This window comes from Tympanuchus pallidicinctus, unplaced genomic scaffold, assembly GCF_026119805.1.
Source record: "Tympanuchus pallidicinctus isolate F22 unplaced genomic scaffold, pur_lepc_1.0 scaffold1, whole genome shotgun sequence".
In the NCBI taxonomy this organism is placed as follows: domain Eukaryota; kingdom Metazoa; phylum Chordata; class Aves; order Galliformes; family Phasianidae; genus Tympanuchus; species Tympanuchus pallidicinctus.
Window position 1 is genome coordinate 97,057,262 of NW_026294618.1, and position 14,606 is coordinate 97,071,867.

Below are 14,606 nucleotides of genomic sequence, written 5' to 3' on the forward strand. Positions count from 1 at the left end.
ACATCAGCAAATACACAGATCTAACTTGATATGTTTTTTGCTATTTGGAAATGATGGGTGAAAATATACTGTCAGCTTCCGTTTCAATGTTTAACTTGTATAAAATGAAGTCACTAAGTTCTGTACTGTAAAATAATCTTGAGTTGTTACCTTTCACCTGCAAACAAATTCAGTTACTTCTTCCTCCACTTGCAAAGACAGAAGTCATTATTTCTGTACATAAGTAAGAATATCCACATATCAGTATCAGAATGCTGATACTTCATTCCAGCATTATCAGAATCTATCACAGTTTGAGTAAGTTTGCTGAAAAGAGTAGCAAGCAGAGAATTCAAGTGGCACACAGATGGGCTTCACCTTCATTAGAGTTATAGAATCATGAACACTGGAAAAGGCCATTAAGACCATTTAGTGCAACTATCAAACCATCACTGCCTTAGCTTACAATTGACATTCTTTCAGAGCTGCAAGGGACTTAATGCCAGTTGTACATCTACTTTTAGAGGCTGAAAGCTGGGGAGTATTATGAATGTGGCCCATTAACCTGACACGTTAATAAAGACATAGTTTACCAGATAATTTCATTTGATTGTAGTACTGATGGATTGGTGGGAAGGAGAAGTGTGAAAACTAAGTCTATCATTCAAACAACTTTGTTGCTGTATCTAGGGGGTGTATTGACAGCAATGAATCTTCTTCAGCCTGCTGTGTGGAGATCATCCAGCAGGTGGAGTTCGATAGGATGGTGTGCACAGTCCAAATAGGAAAGCGGTCAGAAGCCTTAATATTAGAATAGTAATGACAGCACGTGTTTGCAGAACAAGCAGCACAGCTACTAACTGTCTTCTATGCAAGGCCCATCCACCCTGAGACCCCCCCACCAAGCAATAGCTAGCTATCACAGCAGTTCCACTCTAAATGGTGCTCACAGGAATCAAAGCGGACATTCACCTAGAACTCTCTAAAGCCTAAAGATAGTCAGTAACTTTTCATGAACCAGCAGAGATTCTTCCTACCTTGTATAGGATCTCCAAGGAGATGCTGCTTTGTGTGAGCATTGGCAGTAAACATAGCTCAGATCTCTCTGGAGAACAAATACAGCAAGCACCTCCTGTGGCTTTCTCTCTGCCTTAGCTGCAACCTCCCCTTGTGCTCCATAGCTCCTCAGGGAGGAACCTGCAGGGAGGGCCATGAGGGCTCTCCATATCCAGGATTGCTGCAACACACAGATGGAAAGGTAGCTCAGCTTTACAGCTCTAGCAAAGAACTTGCAAGTTCTCACACAGCCACAAAGCTGGCTTTCTCCCCAGCCTTCCTCCACCTTCATTTAGTCAGTTGTGCTCACGTGGCAGGAACTGAAGCCTTTTACCTGATGCCCCCTTAGCTCCCAGAGGCTCAGCTTAAGGTTGTAGGAGAGCCAAGCAGCTCCTCAGGAAGCCCCAACCCCCCCCCCCAAACAACTGAACCACACACAACCCACAGCACCCCCACCACAAGTGGATTTATAGGAAGTTCATTCTCACAGGTGCTACCTAATTAGATAATTAAGATGAGAATTACCTGAAGACAGGCAGCATGAGTGGAGGTTTCTGTGGAACAGGGTTAAGGAGCTGTTGCTGACCCATAAAGTTTGCATTTTGAGGCACAGTTCGGTTTGTGTGGAGGCTGCTTTGGAAGCCCTCTGAAGTCCCAGCACAACACCAGGGGGCGGCAGCAGCGCTGCAGGAGCGCAGCAAACCCGAAACCGCTGGGGGAGGTTAGAGCAGAGCCAGCTCTGCTACAAGGAATTATTTTGGATACAAAGAGCTTTCATGTTCCTAAGCAAAAGTCATCCCACAGTTGGCTTCAGGGCCCCCGTGGTGAGCAGCAGAAATGCTGCCGGGTTCTCCAGGCTGAGCGCTCACAGGGACAGCAAACCCAGCCCTACTGTGAGCTGCACACACACAGAGCCACGCCAGAGGCTGCTTCCCATAGGCCTTTATTGGGAACGTTACAGGAGTTTGGTACAGGCACTGTGCGTTGGTGTTCCAGAGCAGTTACCCAATGGTCCAAAGGGGAGGTGGGAGGTGGGGAGCAGCTCACAACAACCATCCCGGCCTCCAGGAACGGCATCTGAGAGAAACAGTCTGCTTCTTCTGAAGCCACCAAGTGAGGGATCTGGTTTATAAACAGGCTTAAAAATTAATATATATATATATAAGAGCAACTCAGAGCTAAAGTACAGCGATAACTGGTACATATCTAAGCGTATCTGTTCAAATCCTTTCTCCAAAGCTGGAAAAGGGATGGTTTAAAAACTGAGAAGACAGTTAAAACAACAGGGATTCCATGCATTAAGTTTTAGTGTTTTGTGCAATTAAAATGGGATGAAATAAATATAACTTAAAAAAAAGAACACAAACAAACCACCAACCCAACCTTTTCCGTGACACTAAAGGAGCAGAGGCAAGTCTGTAAGGCACTTCTGCATGGGCTGCTCCCAAAAGCCTGAAAAAGAGCTACAGCACTGCGACCATTTCCAACAGAGAGCTACGGGCTGAAGTAAACCTTGAGGACCTCAATACCAGGGACAGAGGCCGGGGCACGGCTGTGAGTGGCTTGATGGCCTGGTCCCCATTGTCACTGCCAGAAACCGACCTGCAGCAGGGAGCGGTGCCAGGGGGCGGCCCCGGAGCATCGGCCCTGCAGAGAGATGAGCGGGGCCTGGGGTTGCAGCTGAGCCCCGCCGTCTGTCAATAGCTGACCTTTAGTGAGCCAGCGCTGATGCGAGCAAGCTGCTTAGTTCAAATGTTCCAGGAAGTCAAAAAATAGCCTCCACCCTGAATAGGGAACTGCTTGTTTTCACAGGACTCAGAGCAGGGAGGCCGGACGCGGACTGGGGAGTTCTCTGCCGAGAGCAGAGCCTGCAAGCATTGCAAAAAAAGAAAAAAAGGGAAGGCACAGGGGTGCCTCCCTCCCTGCTTTGCTGACCATAATGGCACCTTGAACGCTTGTCCCTGTAACCCCCTCGCCCCTGCCTGCTGGGCACGAAACTGGCCCTAAGGGAATGCTGGAGGTGCTGCAGGCAGGAGTGAGGTCCTGGCCAGGAGCAGGTGCTGGCAGCACGGCGTCTATGGCAGCACATCCCTTAGAGCAGCACAGCCCTTAGCATGCACCAGAAGAAGAGCAGCCAACCTGGTTGGCTGCCTTAGGTTTCAGTGGTCTCCTCAATGCTGTTTTTCTCTCTGCAGCCCTAGCAAAGCCTTTGTTCCCTGCAGAGGGTTGGAAATGCTTACTGGAGAGAGCTGGAGGTGGATCTCCATCAAGGGACTCGTGGCATCACCCCCATGCCACTGCATTCAGGAGTGTGCTGAGGTCTGCACCTGGCCGTGATAGGTCCCTGCACCCAGCACATGGCCCTGCAGTAACTCATCAATGGTGGAGCAGCCTCCACAGAGTTAAGTGGATGGCTCCAACACAAAGAGAAAAACCCAAACCTGCCTTCCTAGTGACTCCTAAGGACTCAGCACAGCCAGTTTCCTAGGGCAAAAGGTGCTGGCAAAGGCAGCTACAGGATACCTCCCACCAAAAACCCTTCACCATCTCCAAGCCTTGCTCATGCCCCCTGTGTACGGGAGGGTCCCAGGCAGTGGTGTTTTTGGGATGAAGCCTCTGAAGCTGGAGTAGGGAGGGCCCTTCAGCACCACAGAGCCTGGCTGCAGCATCCCTGATCCACAGCCAGCTGGGAGGAAGGTTCCCTGAAAACCAAGCTGCACAAAAGGCAAAAGCACATGCCCATCTAACCAGCCCCACCCAGGCTGCCACTGACTCTGTGAAGCCAAGGTTTCAAGTTCAGCATTTGTTCTGGCAGGTTAGCTTTGTATTTACATGTTGCGGGGGGAAAAATACCCTAAAAAAATAATAAAACCACAACAAAACCACCTTAAATAGGGAGAGTATAGATTTAAAATTGGAAGGACAAGGGTTGGAAAGTGTCTTGTAGTGCAGTTCAGAAGAGTCAGTTGGGGGCAGGTTTGGGTAGTGGAAGAGTCGGACGCAGGCTTTAATGCAAGTCCTCGCTCTGGGCCAAGTCTGTCAGGATCTGGATGAGGTTGTCCAGCCCCCAGAGGTAGCCATCCTCTCTGTTCCCTTCCACCCAGGGCACATTGTGCTGGAGAACTTGTCCCTCGGGCAGCGGGGTGGTTTTCCCAAAGTCGATCATCCAGACTTTGGCTTGTTCCTTTTTGTCATGAATGAAGAGGAGAGAGCTCCCTATTACCTGCAGAGAGAGGCGGACAGTTAGAGGTGGATTGGCCCAGCCACATCCTCCTCAGTCAGCTGGGGGGCAGCTCAGGCTGCATTTGCAAGAGGTTATGTCAAGATTTTGCATGAGCAAAAGCAAGAGCAGTGCTTTGCCAGGCAGTCTTTGCACATGCAAACCAGGTATTCAGAGCAGCTGATTTACTTCAATCCCTGCTTCTGGCAGAAGGAGAAGGTCAGCAAAACACAGGTATAGAAGGGAGAGATGGAATTTCAGAAGCTGAGGTGAGGTCCTTGGGGAAGGAGTGAGATGAACCTCAGCCTTCCAACGGTGGCCTTCCCAGGGCCGGCTCCTGGCAGCTGGCTGGCACTGCTCATGCTCACCAGACCCATAGGCAACACTGCAGAACGGTGCACTCCCAGAGCAAGGGATCCTTGCTGTGCTGTTCTGCCTCAAGTGCCATTCTGTCACACCCAGATCCCCCCTAAAGCTCTCAGGGACCTCTCATGGATAGAATTGAGCATCTGAAGAACAACCTTTTGCTGACGTTTTGCTGCTTGGCCTGGCTGCATCCTCCCACAGCTCCCTGGAGGAGCCTCGGCCCCCAGGGTGCAAGGAGCCTGGCAGCTCCTCTGCTGTGCTTCGTCCTGAAGCAGGATGGAAAGTTAATGCCTCTTCTTCGTAATTTTTAAGGCTTGGATACCGCTTTCAAAACATCTTTGAAAGGCTGTTTTGTTTCTGTGTTTTCAAATGGACTCCTGGCACTTCATTTCAGGGAGTGTTTTGTTTCCATCACTGTGCTGACCTGAAACGCTCAGAAGTTTCCCTGCGTTTTCCCCGCTGCCGTGCTGCAGGCAGGGGGAGCTGTGCTCCGGTCCCTTCGAGTCAGACATCTCTGCCAGCTTCTCTCTTCTCTAAAGATGCCAAGGAAATGCACTCTCAGAGTTCATTAACCAGATGCAGCATCAAATGCTCTTTGCCAATGCTAGTGTCCTTCCAGGGAAATGTCCTGACTGTGATGCCCTGGCTCAGCAAAAGCAGTCTGGGGGAGGTCTGCAATTCATGGCTAAAATGAAGCCTTGTTTGGAGGCATGGAGAAGCTGACAGCCACATGGTACCACACCTGTGCACCCAGGCAGGAGTTTTTCTCCAGAAGATCTCTACACTTTCACACTAGGAACTTTTCCCAGTCATACAGAACGATAAGCAGCTTGAACTCCTGCTTGGTTACTTTTAATCTCTATAAGCACTGGTTTCTATTAGATTTGAGCCCATATCAGATGCATGAATATTGCATCAGTCATCTGCCGTATTTCCACATGAGGATTAGATCAACAGGTATGAAAATATGGATATTAGAATTAATTGACAGTTCTAGAAATGAACCTCTGACTTCAACTCCTCCTCTCTCTTTGAGCAAGCTGAGCTAAACCAGTCAGATGTACCTAAGAGAGACGTGAGGAAGGAGTGTGCGTGTTACCTCGTGGCACTTGAAGAATGGAGATGTCTCCAGGGTGGCACGAATCCCCTTCAACCGGTTCAGATAACTGTTCTGGAATTACAAAGGAAAAGAAGCAGTCAGTTCTGAGGGAGGCCTGCAGGGAAACTGCTGCACAGGGCAGACAGATGGCTTCCCTTCCAGAACCCCCTCTCTGATAGTGTATACATATGGAGAGATGGTCCTCTCTTTTAGGGATCCACCTTTTCACCTCTGTAACATCGCATGGGTCAAGTACCACAGGTTGAGAGCCTTTGCTTTGCTGAGCATGTACTTTCCCTGAAGCACTCATGGAGCTCTTGAGGAGATAAAGTAGCAGACCCTGCTGTGCATGCTGCTTTCTCTTCCCACTTGGACTTTTTCTAAGAGCTCAAGGCTTCGTTTCATTTGCCATTTTATCATTTTGTCACTCACAGATCACAAGACAGTTTTATAGCTCACTATCAGCACTTCCGCAAATTCAGTATCACACACTGAAATGCTTTCACACAGTCAGCACGCAGATTGAGATCCAGGCACCTGGTTCAAGCACCCCTGTGCACTGCTGGAAGACACTCTGTGGCCCCTCAGATAATTCATCTCCAAGACTTAGATAGAAAGTCTGTGCACAGCAGGTACCTGGGCAATGTAATGCAACTCAATTGTTCCCAATGTGTGGGGAGGCTTAGGATGGCAATGGTTTGACCGAGGAGCCCTGTTATGAATCACTGCATGATGCACTGGTAACCTAATTTGCAGATCCAAGAATAATTCCTGGGTAACTACAGTCAAAGTAGGTCTGAGGGAGGCAGTGCCTAGGGCCACTGCAGCTGCAGCAAGTCATCTGTAAGCTTGATACCGTACAACTTAAAATGGGAACCCTTGTCAAATAGAATTCAACACAGCCTGTATAAATTGTTTACAGCCAGATCTCTTACTCTCTGGGCAACGTGGTGAAACCCAGGAGATACTGTGGTGTGCCCGTGCCCAGGGCATGCCGTGTGGGGCAGCCCACCCTGCAGTGCAGCAGTCCTGGCCCTGTCACACCTCAGGCCAAAAGCGAGGCTGGGAGCTGCCCTTAGCCTGAGGGATGGGGGACAGGGCTTCTGCAGTGAGTTTTGGGACTGAACCTTGAGCACCCTCAGTGGCCTTTGACATGGTCGGTGCCACTTTCCAGCCTTCTGCTGCCCTCCCTCCACCCTCATGCCAGGATGCGGTTTCTCTTCCCCATCTATCCTTTCAGAGAGCTTCTCTGTGGAGCAGGCTCCAGAGGAACTCTCTCCCTGCAGATCCTGCAGCATTTCCCACTCACCAGAACGTTGTGGTTCCCCCTTGTGAACTCCCTGAAGGCCTCAGTGACCTGTTCCTTTGTACGTGTCTTCTTGAAGTCCCGGTTCACAGTGCCATCCTCCTTCTGGAAAGGAAGGCAGTACTGTGAGCAGGACAGAGAGAGAAGCAGCCAGGGGAAGGGATGAGTGTTTCAGCAGCCATGTGTCCCTATGCAGGGTGTGGACAGTGGAGTAAGGGGACAGAGACCAAAAAACATCCTGTAGGCTGGGGAATATCAGTAAGGATGAAGAAGCAGAGCAGAGGCTGGGAAAAGCAAGCCCAGCACCAAGAGCAGAAACCATGTGCAGTTCAGGACCTCCTTCCCAAGTAAGCATCCTGCCTGTGGGCCACGTGCTCAGCTTTCACTACTTGGCTTTGGCTGCAGCCACATTTGCATGAGGACTCACTGAGCACGCACACAATGTATAGGGGAAGTGGACAGCACTGCCACACATCCGTCACGTGAATCCTGATGTGGTGGCTCCAACTTCAGCCCACCCTCTCCCAGGGGGATGATAGACATCAGTCTGTAGGAGTGCCACGGCATGAATTCCACACGTAAGGAGCACGACTTTTTCCACAAAGCATCCCAGAAAGGAGATGGACTTCTAAGTGCTCATAAAAATAATGCAAGCTGCAGATGGCCTCTCCGATAAGGCAGTCTTCATGAAAGCCAAGCAGGCTGCCCATAACACTGCTCCCACAATTACCTCCCTCCCACAGCTTCCTTGCCCAGCCAGATGCTGCTGCCACTGGGCCGATGACCTAGGTGACATTTCCAGGTGTCTGAGCCCCACAGGGGCTGGCTTCCACATAGCACAAGTGAGGGGGCCGATAAGAGCTACGGCCGCTTTCCCTGCTAGCAGGTACAATTGGTGCTGGTGGCACTGGCACAGAGCTGAGTTTGGCCACCAGCCACCAGCACACTGGCCAAAGGGTTCACAAGCTGCCCGGCTGGGAGGTAACAGGCACAGATACTTAAGAGCTGTTATCAGCCCCCACCAATGGCCCAGCCCCAGGAATATTTCTGCAGCAATATCCGACCATGGCCTTGCTGTGGGAAGTGGTGAACAACTCTCAGGTCACAGCAGGAACTTGAACAATATTTTCTTTGCGGAGAGCAACTCTCCAGAAAGCTCAAACTGGGTCAAGAGGGATCATCTGTACTCCTTTTAACTCACTAACATTGTTAATAGTTGCTGTTCATAACTAAAGACAGTTAAGTAAGTAGCACTAACTACATTATGCAGAGAAAGATCTCCGTTTTGGAGAGGAAGAACCATAACCTTGAGGTCACCTGGAAAGTGGGAACACCGCTGGCAGAGCCTCCCCATGCCTGTCCTCATCCTCACTGCCAGCCCTGCACTGCCCATGCCGTACTTGTGCTGCTGCTCTCCTCCTCTTGCTGTGCCCCCTCCAGCCTATGCCCCCAGGACCAGACCTGGCCCCTTCTGCAGGCACCCAGCTGCTGGCTCAAAGCATGCTCTCATCAGCATCAGCCCATAAGCGAAAGGTTCACCCCCTCTTTTCCATCAGTAGGAAAGAGAGCAGGGGGAGATTTGTGGTTGAATGTCCCCAGAACAGAGGAGATGCAGCATCACAGCACAACTCACCTGGCTCCGACAGCCACAAATCAGCATAAACTGCTAATGTTTTAGCTTAGGGGAATATAAACCAGAAGCCATGGGATTTAAGGAGAATTACAGTAATTAGAGCCTTGATCAAATTAGCCAGCCCCTGGCAGCAGTGGCAGGATTACCCCTGGAGGTCAGCACTTTCCAACATTTTAAAATGAAAGGGCTGTTTCACTGCTTGGAAAAGATCCACTGCCAACATCGCATCGTGCTGCAGCTCTCTTACAGCTGACTAAAGCAGGATGCAACTCTCCCCCATCAGCCCTGGCTTTTATGTCCCTCCACAGGATTTTCTGGCCTGTGTGGGAACAGGATTTGTTGGTTTGGGTTGTTGCTTTTTTTACTTTTTCATTTCAAGCATTTCATATCTGACCTGTTTTTGCTATAAAGTCCAAAAACGTCCCCAAAGCACAGACTGAGAAGCATCACTTGGAGGCCAAGGACATATCAAGTTGGCCTATAAATAGGCAGATACTTTTGATTATAGCATGTAAGGAGGGAGAAGAAAAGTGCACATGAGCTTTGGCCCCAGCTGGCCCACTCCCTTTTTGTATAGCTGCAGTTTTATAATAAGCACCAGTAATGGGAACTAGGCAAAGAGTAGGCTGGAGCAGCTCATGGCGTGCTTGCAGATATCTGCAGCAGAAAAGGGATTTCAAGGGCTGGGGATGGTGGCAAAGAGCCACCTGACCCACTGCAGGCACTGTAGAGAGCTGCTACAGACAGCAGTCTGAGCGCAGGGCAGGCTGGGGCTCCTCGTGTTGCTGTATGCTGGGAAACGCTGCAAGGGGCTCAGCCTCAGAGTGAGAGAGCATGAGGTATGAGAGCATGGCTGTGCGAGATGAAAGCTGGCCATGAAATGCATCTCCAGAAATATGGACAGCAGCTCAGAGCAAAGCCATTGCCCAGCTACAGGGAAAACAACGGTGTGGCTGATTTAACAGAATTATGGCTAAAACTGTCACTTTTCATTGATGCCCTGAGCTCAGCTGTGCTTTTAGAAGAGCACAGCCAGGTGCCTGGTGAAGAACTCCCATGTGACACTGTCCCACCACCAGCCTGCTCTATGTGTGCACACTACTGTGAGTGGTTACTGAAAGCCCCCAGCAGCTCTTCCCCCTGGCTGCGCGCCCACAGGGCAGCCTCACCTTTATCCCCTCAATCCTGAAGCCCAGTGTGGCAGTGGAGCTGATGGTCTCCCTCCACTGCATGTAGCGAGGCTTGGTGACTGCCCGCAGCACATTCTCCTCTTCGGTGGGAGCATCGGGGTCCACCTCGATCATCTTCTGGTACATGTCCTTCCTCAGGCTTGGCTTCTTCCGGGCCTTTATCAGCTCTTCCTCCAAATAAGTTCTGTAAGGAGATGGGGGGGACATCAGCAGGGTCACAGGGCCATGAGACACCTCAGGGCTATGAACATCTTTAAAAATCATCTTAGAAAGTCTATTCCAAACCTTTCTATGATTCTGTGATCCAGTTTGCACTTCAGAGCTATAATCCTGCAGTAATCAGCATCCTATCACCAACACCTATTCCTTACCAAGGAATCAAGGCCAGCCTAGCAATGACAAGGGAGGTTACTTCTTGTAGGTGCCCAGTGTTGCTGCCCTACTGACACCTTCTCATTGTCAAGCCTTGGTAACTGGGAAGCCAATGCTCAGCAAACTTGAGCAGGGTCTTAATCTCGCAAACAGGATGCAGCTTTCAAAATATGCCCCAGAAACTTTCCATGTGGTCTGGGAGCACTGACGGCAACAGAGAGGTGGCCACATCCCACTCCTCAGTGTTAGTGGTATCTGCTGCTCCTTTTGATCTCCAGTCAATGCAGGCAGCTACTGCCAAAGCCTCCATGAGCTTTGCTGTCCTCTCACCTTGCACATCACAGGGAATGTGGCTCACTGGCTGCTGAGCAGGTTGCTTTCAAGTAGAGCTGTTACGCTGATGATGATTTTGTCCAGTATCTATCTGATTTAACTGGACTATGTAACACAATCTTCTGTACAGAACAGAGAAGCGGAAGGGATGCAGCTTTGACCAGGTGCTCACTATCACCCTCGGGACCCCAGGGTGCAGCTGATTTTAGGAAATAAGGAGAGAGGCTGCAGGGGAGTATGCAAAGAGCTTGGTTTTATGCACTCCATGTGTCAGAAGGCTATGCCAGATTTTCTTCACTCTGGCAGGCAGGAAACCTTCCTCTAGAAAACAAGACTTCCTGCAGCAGCAATAAGCCACTATACAGCTCCTCTTGCAGCTCTTGCAGCTCTCAAGGATGCCTCAGCTGAGACCAGCTGGTATCCAGGCTCTCTGCAAACATCTTGCCAAGCCAGGAGAGATGTCCCAGCAAAAAACTTTGGAGAGACCCTATTTGTCCTCTCCTTTTCCCCATAGCTAAACTTCACCTTCCACATGCACAGCAATGCAGAAGGGCTGAGCCCTCTCCCCAGGTTGCTTGCAATAGAATCTCAGCAAGGAACATGTGGTTTACAAAATGCAAGGGGAGGATGCTGCACAGACCCTGTGGGATGAAATTTGTGTATTTCTGGTGTTTCTCTCAGAGGAGGCATATGATCAGAGAGTAGCCATCCTCAGCGCAGCAATCCCTTCGAGAAACACTGCAGATAAAAAGACTTCAGCTGACATCACCAAACCTATGACTTTGGGGCAGGCAGAATAAAACAGCAGAATAGAGAATCTGTGTTCTCAGAAATGTTGCTAATACTGTTCAGAGAGCTAGATTTCCTTAATCAAAGCAACAGATAATCTTCATGTATGGTTTGGTCTCCGACACTGCTCCAGGCTTGACCCGTAACCAGGCCTTAAGTCTGACAAAGCTTCCTTTGGGGATCACCAGAGACTGGTAGGTCTTCTCCTGACACAGCCGTTATCTGCTTGTCCACAGTGGGTCTTGTTTTGGCCCTATAGCAGCGCAGTGCATGCAGCCTGCCTTCCTCCCCACACCCTAGGAACTATTCCTTGCCTCCCTTCTGCCTGACACCCCAGGTCAAGTTTCACATTGAGTGCTTGGGATGGAAAAAAAACAAACAAAAAAACATTCCTCCCTTGCACAGAAACTAGTGCAGTGCAAGCATGCAAGCATCTCTGCCAGACCTGAGCCACCCTGAAGCCGGTGAGGGAGACTGAACCTGTGCTACCAGGTCCTTCCCAAGGCCAGACTTCCCTCACACCCCTCTCATGCTGTTGGCTCAGCTTTGGCTGGAGGTGGTACTCTCATTTATGTGTTTCAGAAGGTTTCATCCTCTGCTTTCAGTATCTTAGAACTCAAGAAATGCCCCCAGAGTCACTCACCTGACCCCCATCTTGCAGTCCATAACGCAGGGGGAGTCAAATTCAGCTAGCAGATCTTCCATCTGGTTGTATCGCTCCCCGTCCTTCATGACATCCCCATGGTAGGCAGGAACGTAGGGCTTCAGGACATCGTTCATCAGGCGGTCAAGGCAGCGCTGCTCTGATTCACAGTGCTTCTTCAGTATCCTGCCATTGGCTGCTGCCTTGAAACTACCTGAGGTGACAAGAGGCCACGTGGCACTAAATCTGGGTGAGGGGTGGCAAGGTGCCTTCCCAAAACAAGAGGGCCAGCCCAATGCATCAGTAGCATCTCCACACCCAAAAGAGCCCCTGGCACTCCCACTGCTCTCTACCTGCATGTCCTGCAAGCTGGATCCAGGGGTACTTCTTCTTGAAGGACATCACAAACGGGGACCAGTGCACCATGTTCTTGATCTTCCGCCATGACTTGCTCTAAGGGGAAAAAAAATTGTGAAGGTGAATGCAATGTCTTAAGCTTTTACTGTCCATAAAGTCACTCCAGGCAGCACGTGGCCATCTTGGACAGAGCAGGAGGCAACGGAGCCAGCACAGAATGGAAAGCAAATAGAGAATCTGCTCTTTTCCCATCACCCTGCGCCAAGGAAGAGTCACTGGGCCTCAGCACTACATTCAAAAATCACGAGTAACTTCTGTAAAGTAGGCAGCCTTTCTTCCAGCTGGCTGCTTCTGATAATGACAGCCCAGCCATATCCATCACCTTGTCTCCGATCCCCTGTATCCCAGCATCATGAGGACATTTGCCCATCTTTGAGAATGTACTGCTGCTGCAGACCACAGCAGACCAAGTGGGGAAGAGAGCCCAAGGTTCCTCCTGGGGCACAAAGCTCCACTCTGGACCCCGTGGGTAGGAAGAGACACACACAAAAGCTCACCAAAGCATTTTTTGCTCCCCACTGAATAACAGCTGCTTTGTTTGACAGGTTTGCAACATGCCCACATCTGACCTGCTCGCTTTAGCTGATCAGTAACCACGTTTTGGAGAAGAATTCCCTTCTGATACATTGCGTTCTTTGCCGGATGGATCACACAAAACTATTTACACTACTTCAGTGAGAGTGTCTTTGGATATATGAAAGCCTCTTCTGAAGGCGTGCTCTTCCTGGGGAGAGGTTTTCCCTGGATTGTTCTGGGAAACACACTGCTAACAAAAGGGAGCGACAATGGAAAAATGCCTTCTTGTAGAAGAGGAGACAAACAATCTTTATCCTGGCCACAAGGAGCTACTGGGTTCAGCTGGAAGTCCACAGATAAATTATCCTCACTTGCTCCACTTCTAATGCATGTGAGGGAGCCTTCCAGAAAGGCCCAGTAATATCTTCCTTGTGTTTGGAGAGCTGGCCTCCTTTCCAGTAACACTTTGCAGACAGGCAGAGAAGAGCCAGCAGCCCCAACTTGCAGCTTGGATGCTTGTCTGGAGTGAACTCACAGCACAGGAATCTGTGCTGGGAACTGCTGACATGTTTAAAAGGATAGGAAGGAGCCAGACAAGGATGTCAGTGTCTGCAGTGTGGAAACTCCACTGAGTTACACGGCACTGCACCCCAGCCCTGAGGCAGCAGGGCACTGCACAGCACAGGTAGGAGGATAGAGGTCGGAAACAAAGGCCTTTCCCCATTCCCTTCCCCCTTTCCAGCCAGGAGGTAAAGCTGGCCCTTCCCCTAGACCACTGCCTGGCACCAGGAGTATCCAAGCACACGCTGGTACAGCATGGGAGTACAGCAGCTTGACACAGAGCTCTGTCACAGGGGTGACACCAGGCATCCCCTGCATCCAGACCCCTCTGCACAGCAGCTTTGCTCGGCAGCACGGCTTGCTGGCCTTGGCAGGGCAGCTCCCTACCTGACATGAGGATGGATGTTTTTATTTCCAAGTACTGTGCCAGAACTGGTGTGCTGTAGCTGCTCTTTGTTCTCCTCTTGGCAGAGTGGGAGGAAAGCTGGGGGAGGTAGGTGGGGGTCTCTCTTTTTGTTTTTAAAATAGTAACATCAAGTCCTGAGTGATGTCATGAAAAAAGAGGGAGGAAAAAACCTCTGAGGGAGTCTAGACCCCAGACAAGCACAACCCACCTTGTCTGAAACAAAGAGAAGGTGTCGTGCTACCCTACAGCAGTTCTGTAAGTCCCTCAGTCTCAGGAAACCAGCCAGGGCAATGCAACTCCCCAGCCAAGATTTTGTTTTTTGGGGATTACAGCTCTGCAGCTAAAACTTTGATGCACAACAAGATGGAGACAGAATGAAGCTAAGTGTCCTCCAGAGCAGGGCAAACCACCGGTCCCACTTTGCTAAGGCTGCCCAAGCCCTAGATGTGCTTGGCTCACATATGCCTTCGGTTAGGCATTTCCAACCCAAGTTTTAGGGCTGTGGCTAAGGACCATGTTTTCGGCAGCACCACACACACACACAGGATCTGGGCTCAACGGTCGGGCCAAGCACAGAGGGCTGAGAAAGAGATGCTGAAGCCTCACTGACATGCAGGTTCGGGCAGGGCTGTGGGGCTACATCTGAACAAAACAAAGCTGCAAAAGATGGTTCTGAACTGAGAGCACGGAGTGAACAGGGGTCTCCTGCTCTGCTAGGTT

General features: G+C 50.3%; 1 protein-coding gene across 2 annotated transcripts in view; it reads right to left on the bottom strand.

Annotated features, from left to right (window-relative positions):
- Nucleotides 1-1,962: 1,962 nt before the first annotated feature.
- ITPKB (inositol-trisphosphate 3-kinase B) overlaps nt 1,963-14,606 on the bottom strand; it is a 71,574-nt gene continuing 58,930 nt past the window's right edge. For both annotated transcript variants that reach the window (XM_052687280.1, XM_052687289.1), the window contains 6 exons: nt 12,340-12,439; nt 11,987-12,200; nt 9,829-10,033; nt 7,030-7,131; nt 5,721-5,792; nt 1,963-4,258 (listed from right to left, as the gene is read on the bottom strand). In XM_052687280.1, coding sequence (XP_052543240.1) covers nt 4,043-4,258; nt 5,721-5,792; nt 7,030-7,131; nt 9,829-10,033; nt 11,987-12,200; nt 12,340-12,439 — 909 coding nt within the window. In that variant the 3' untranslated portion in view covers nt 1,963-4,042. The remainder of the gene's footprint in view (nt 4,259-5,720; nt 5,793-7,029; nt 7,132-9,828; nt 10,034-11,986; nt 12,201-12,339; nt 12,440-14,606) is intronic.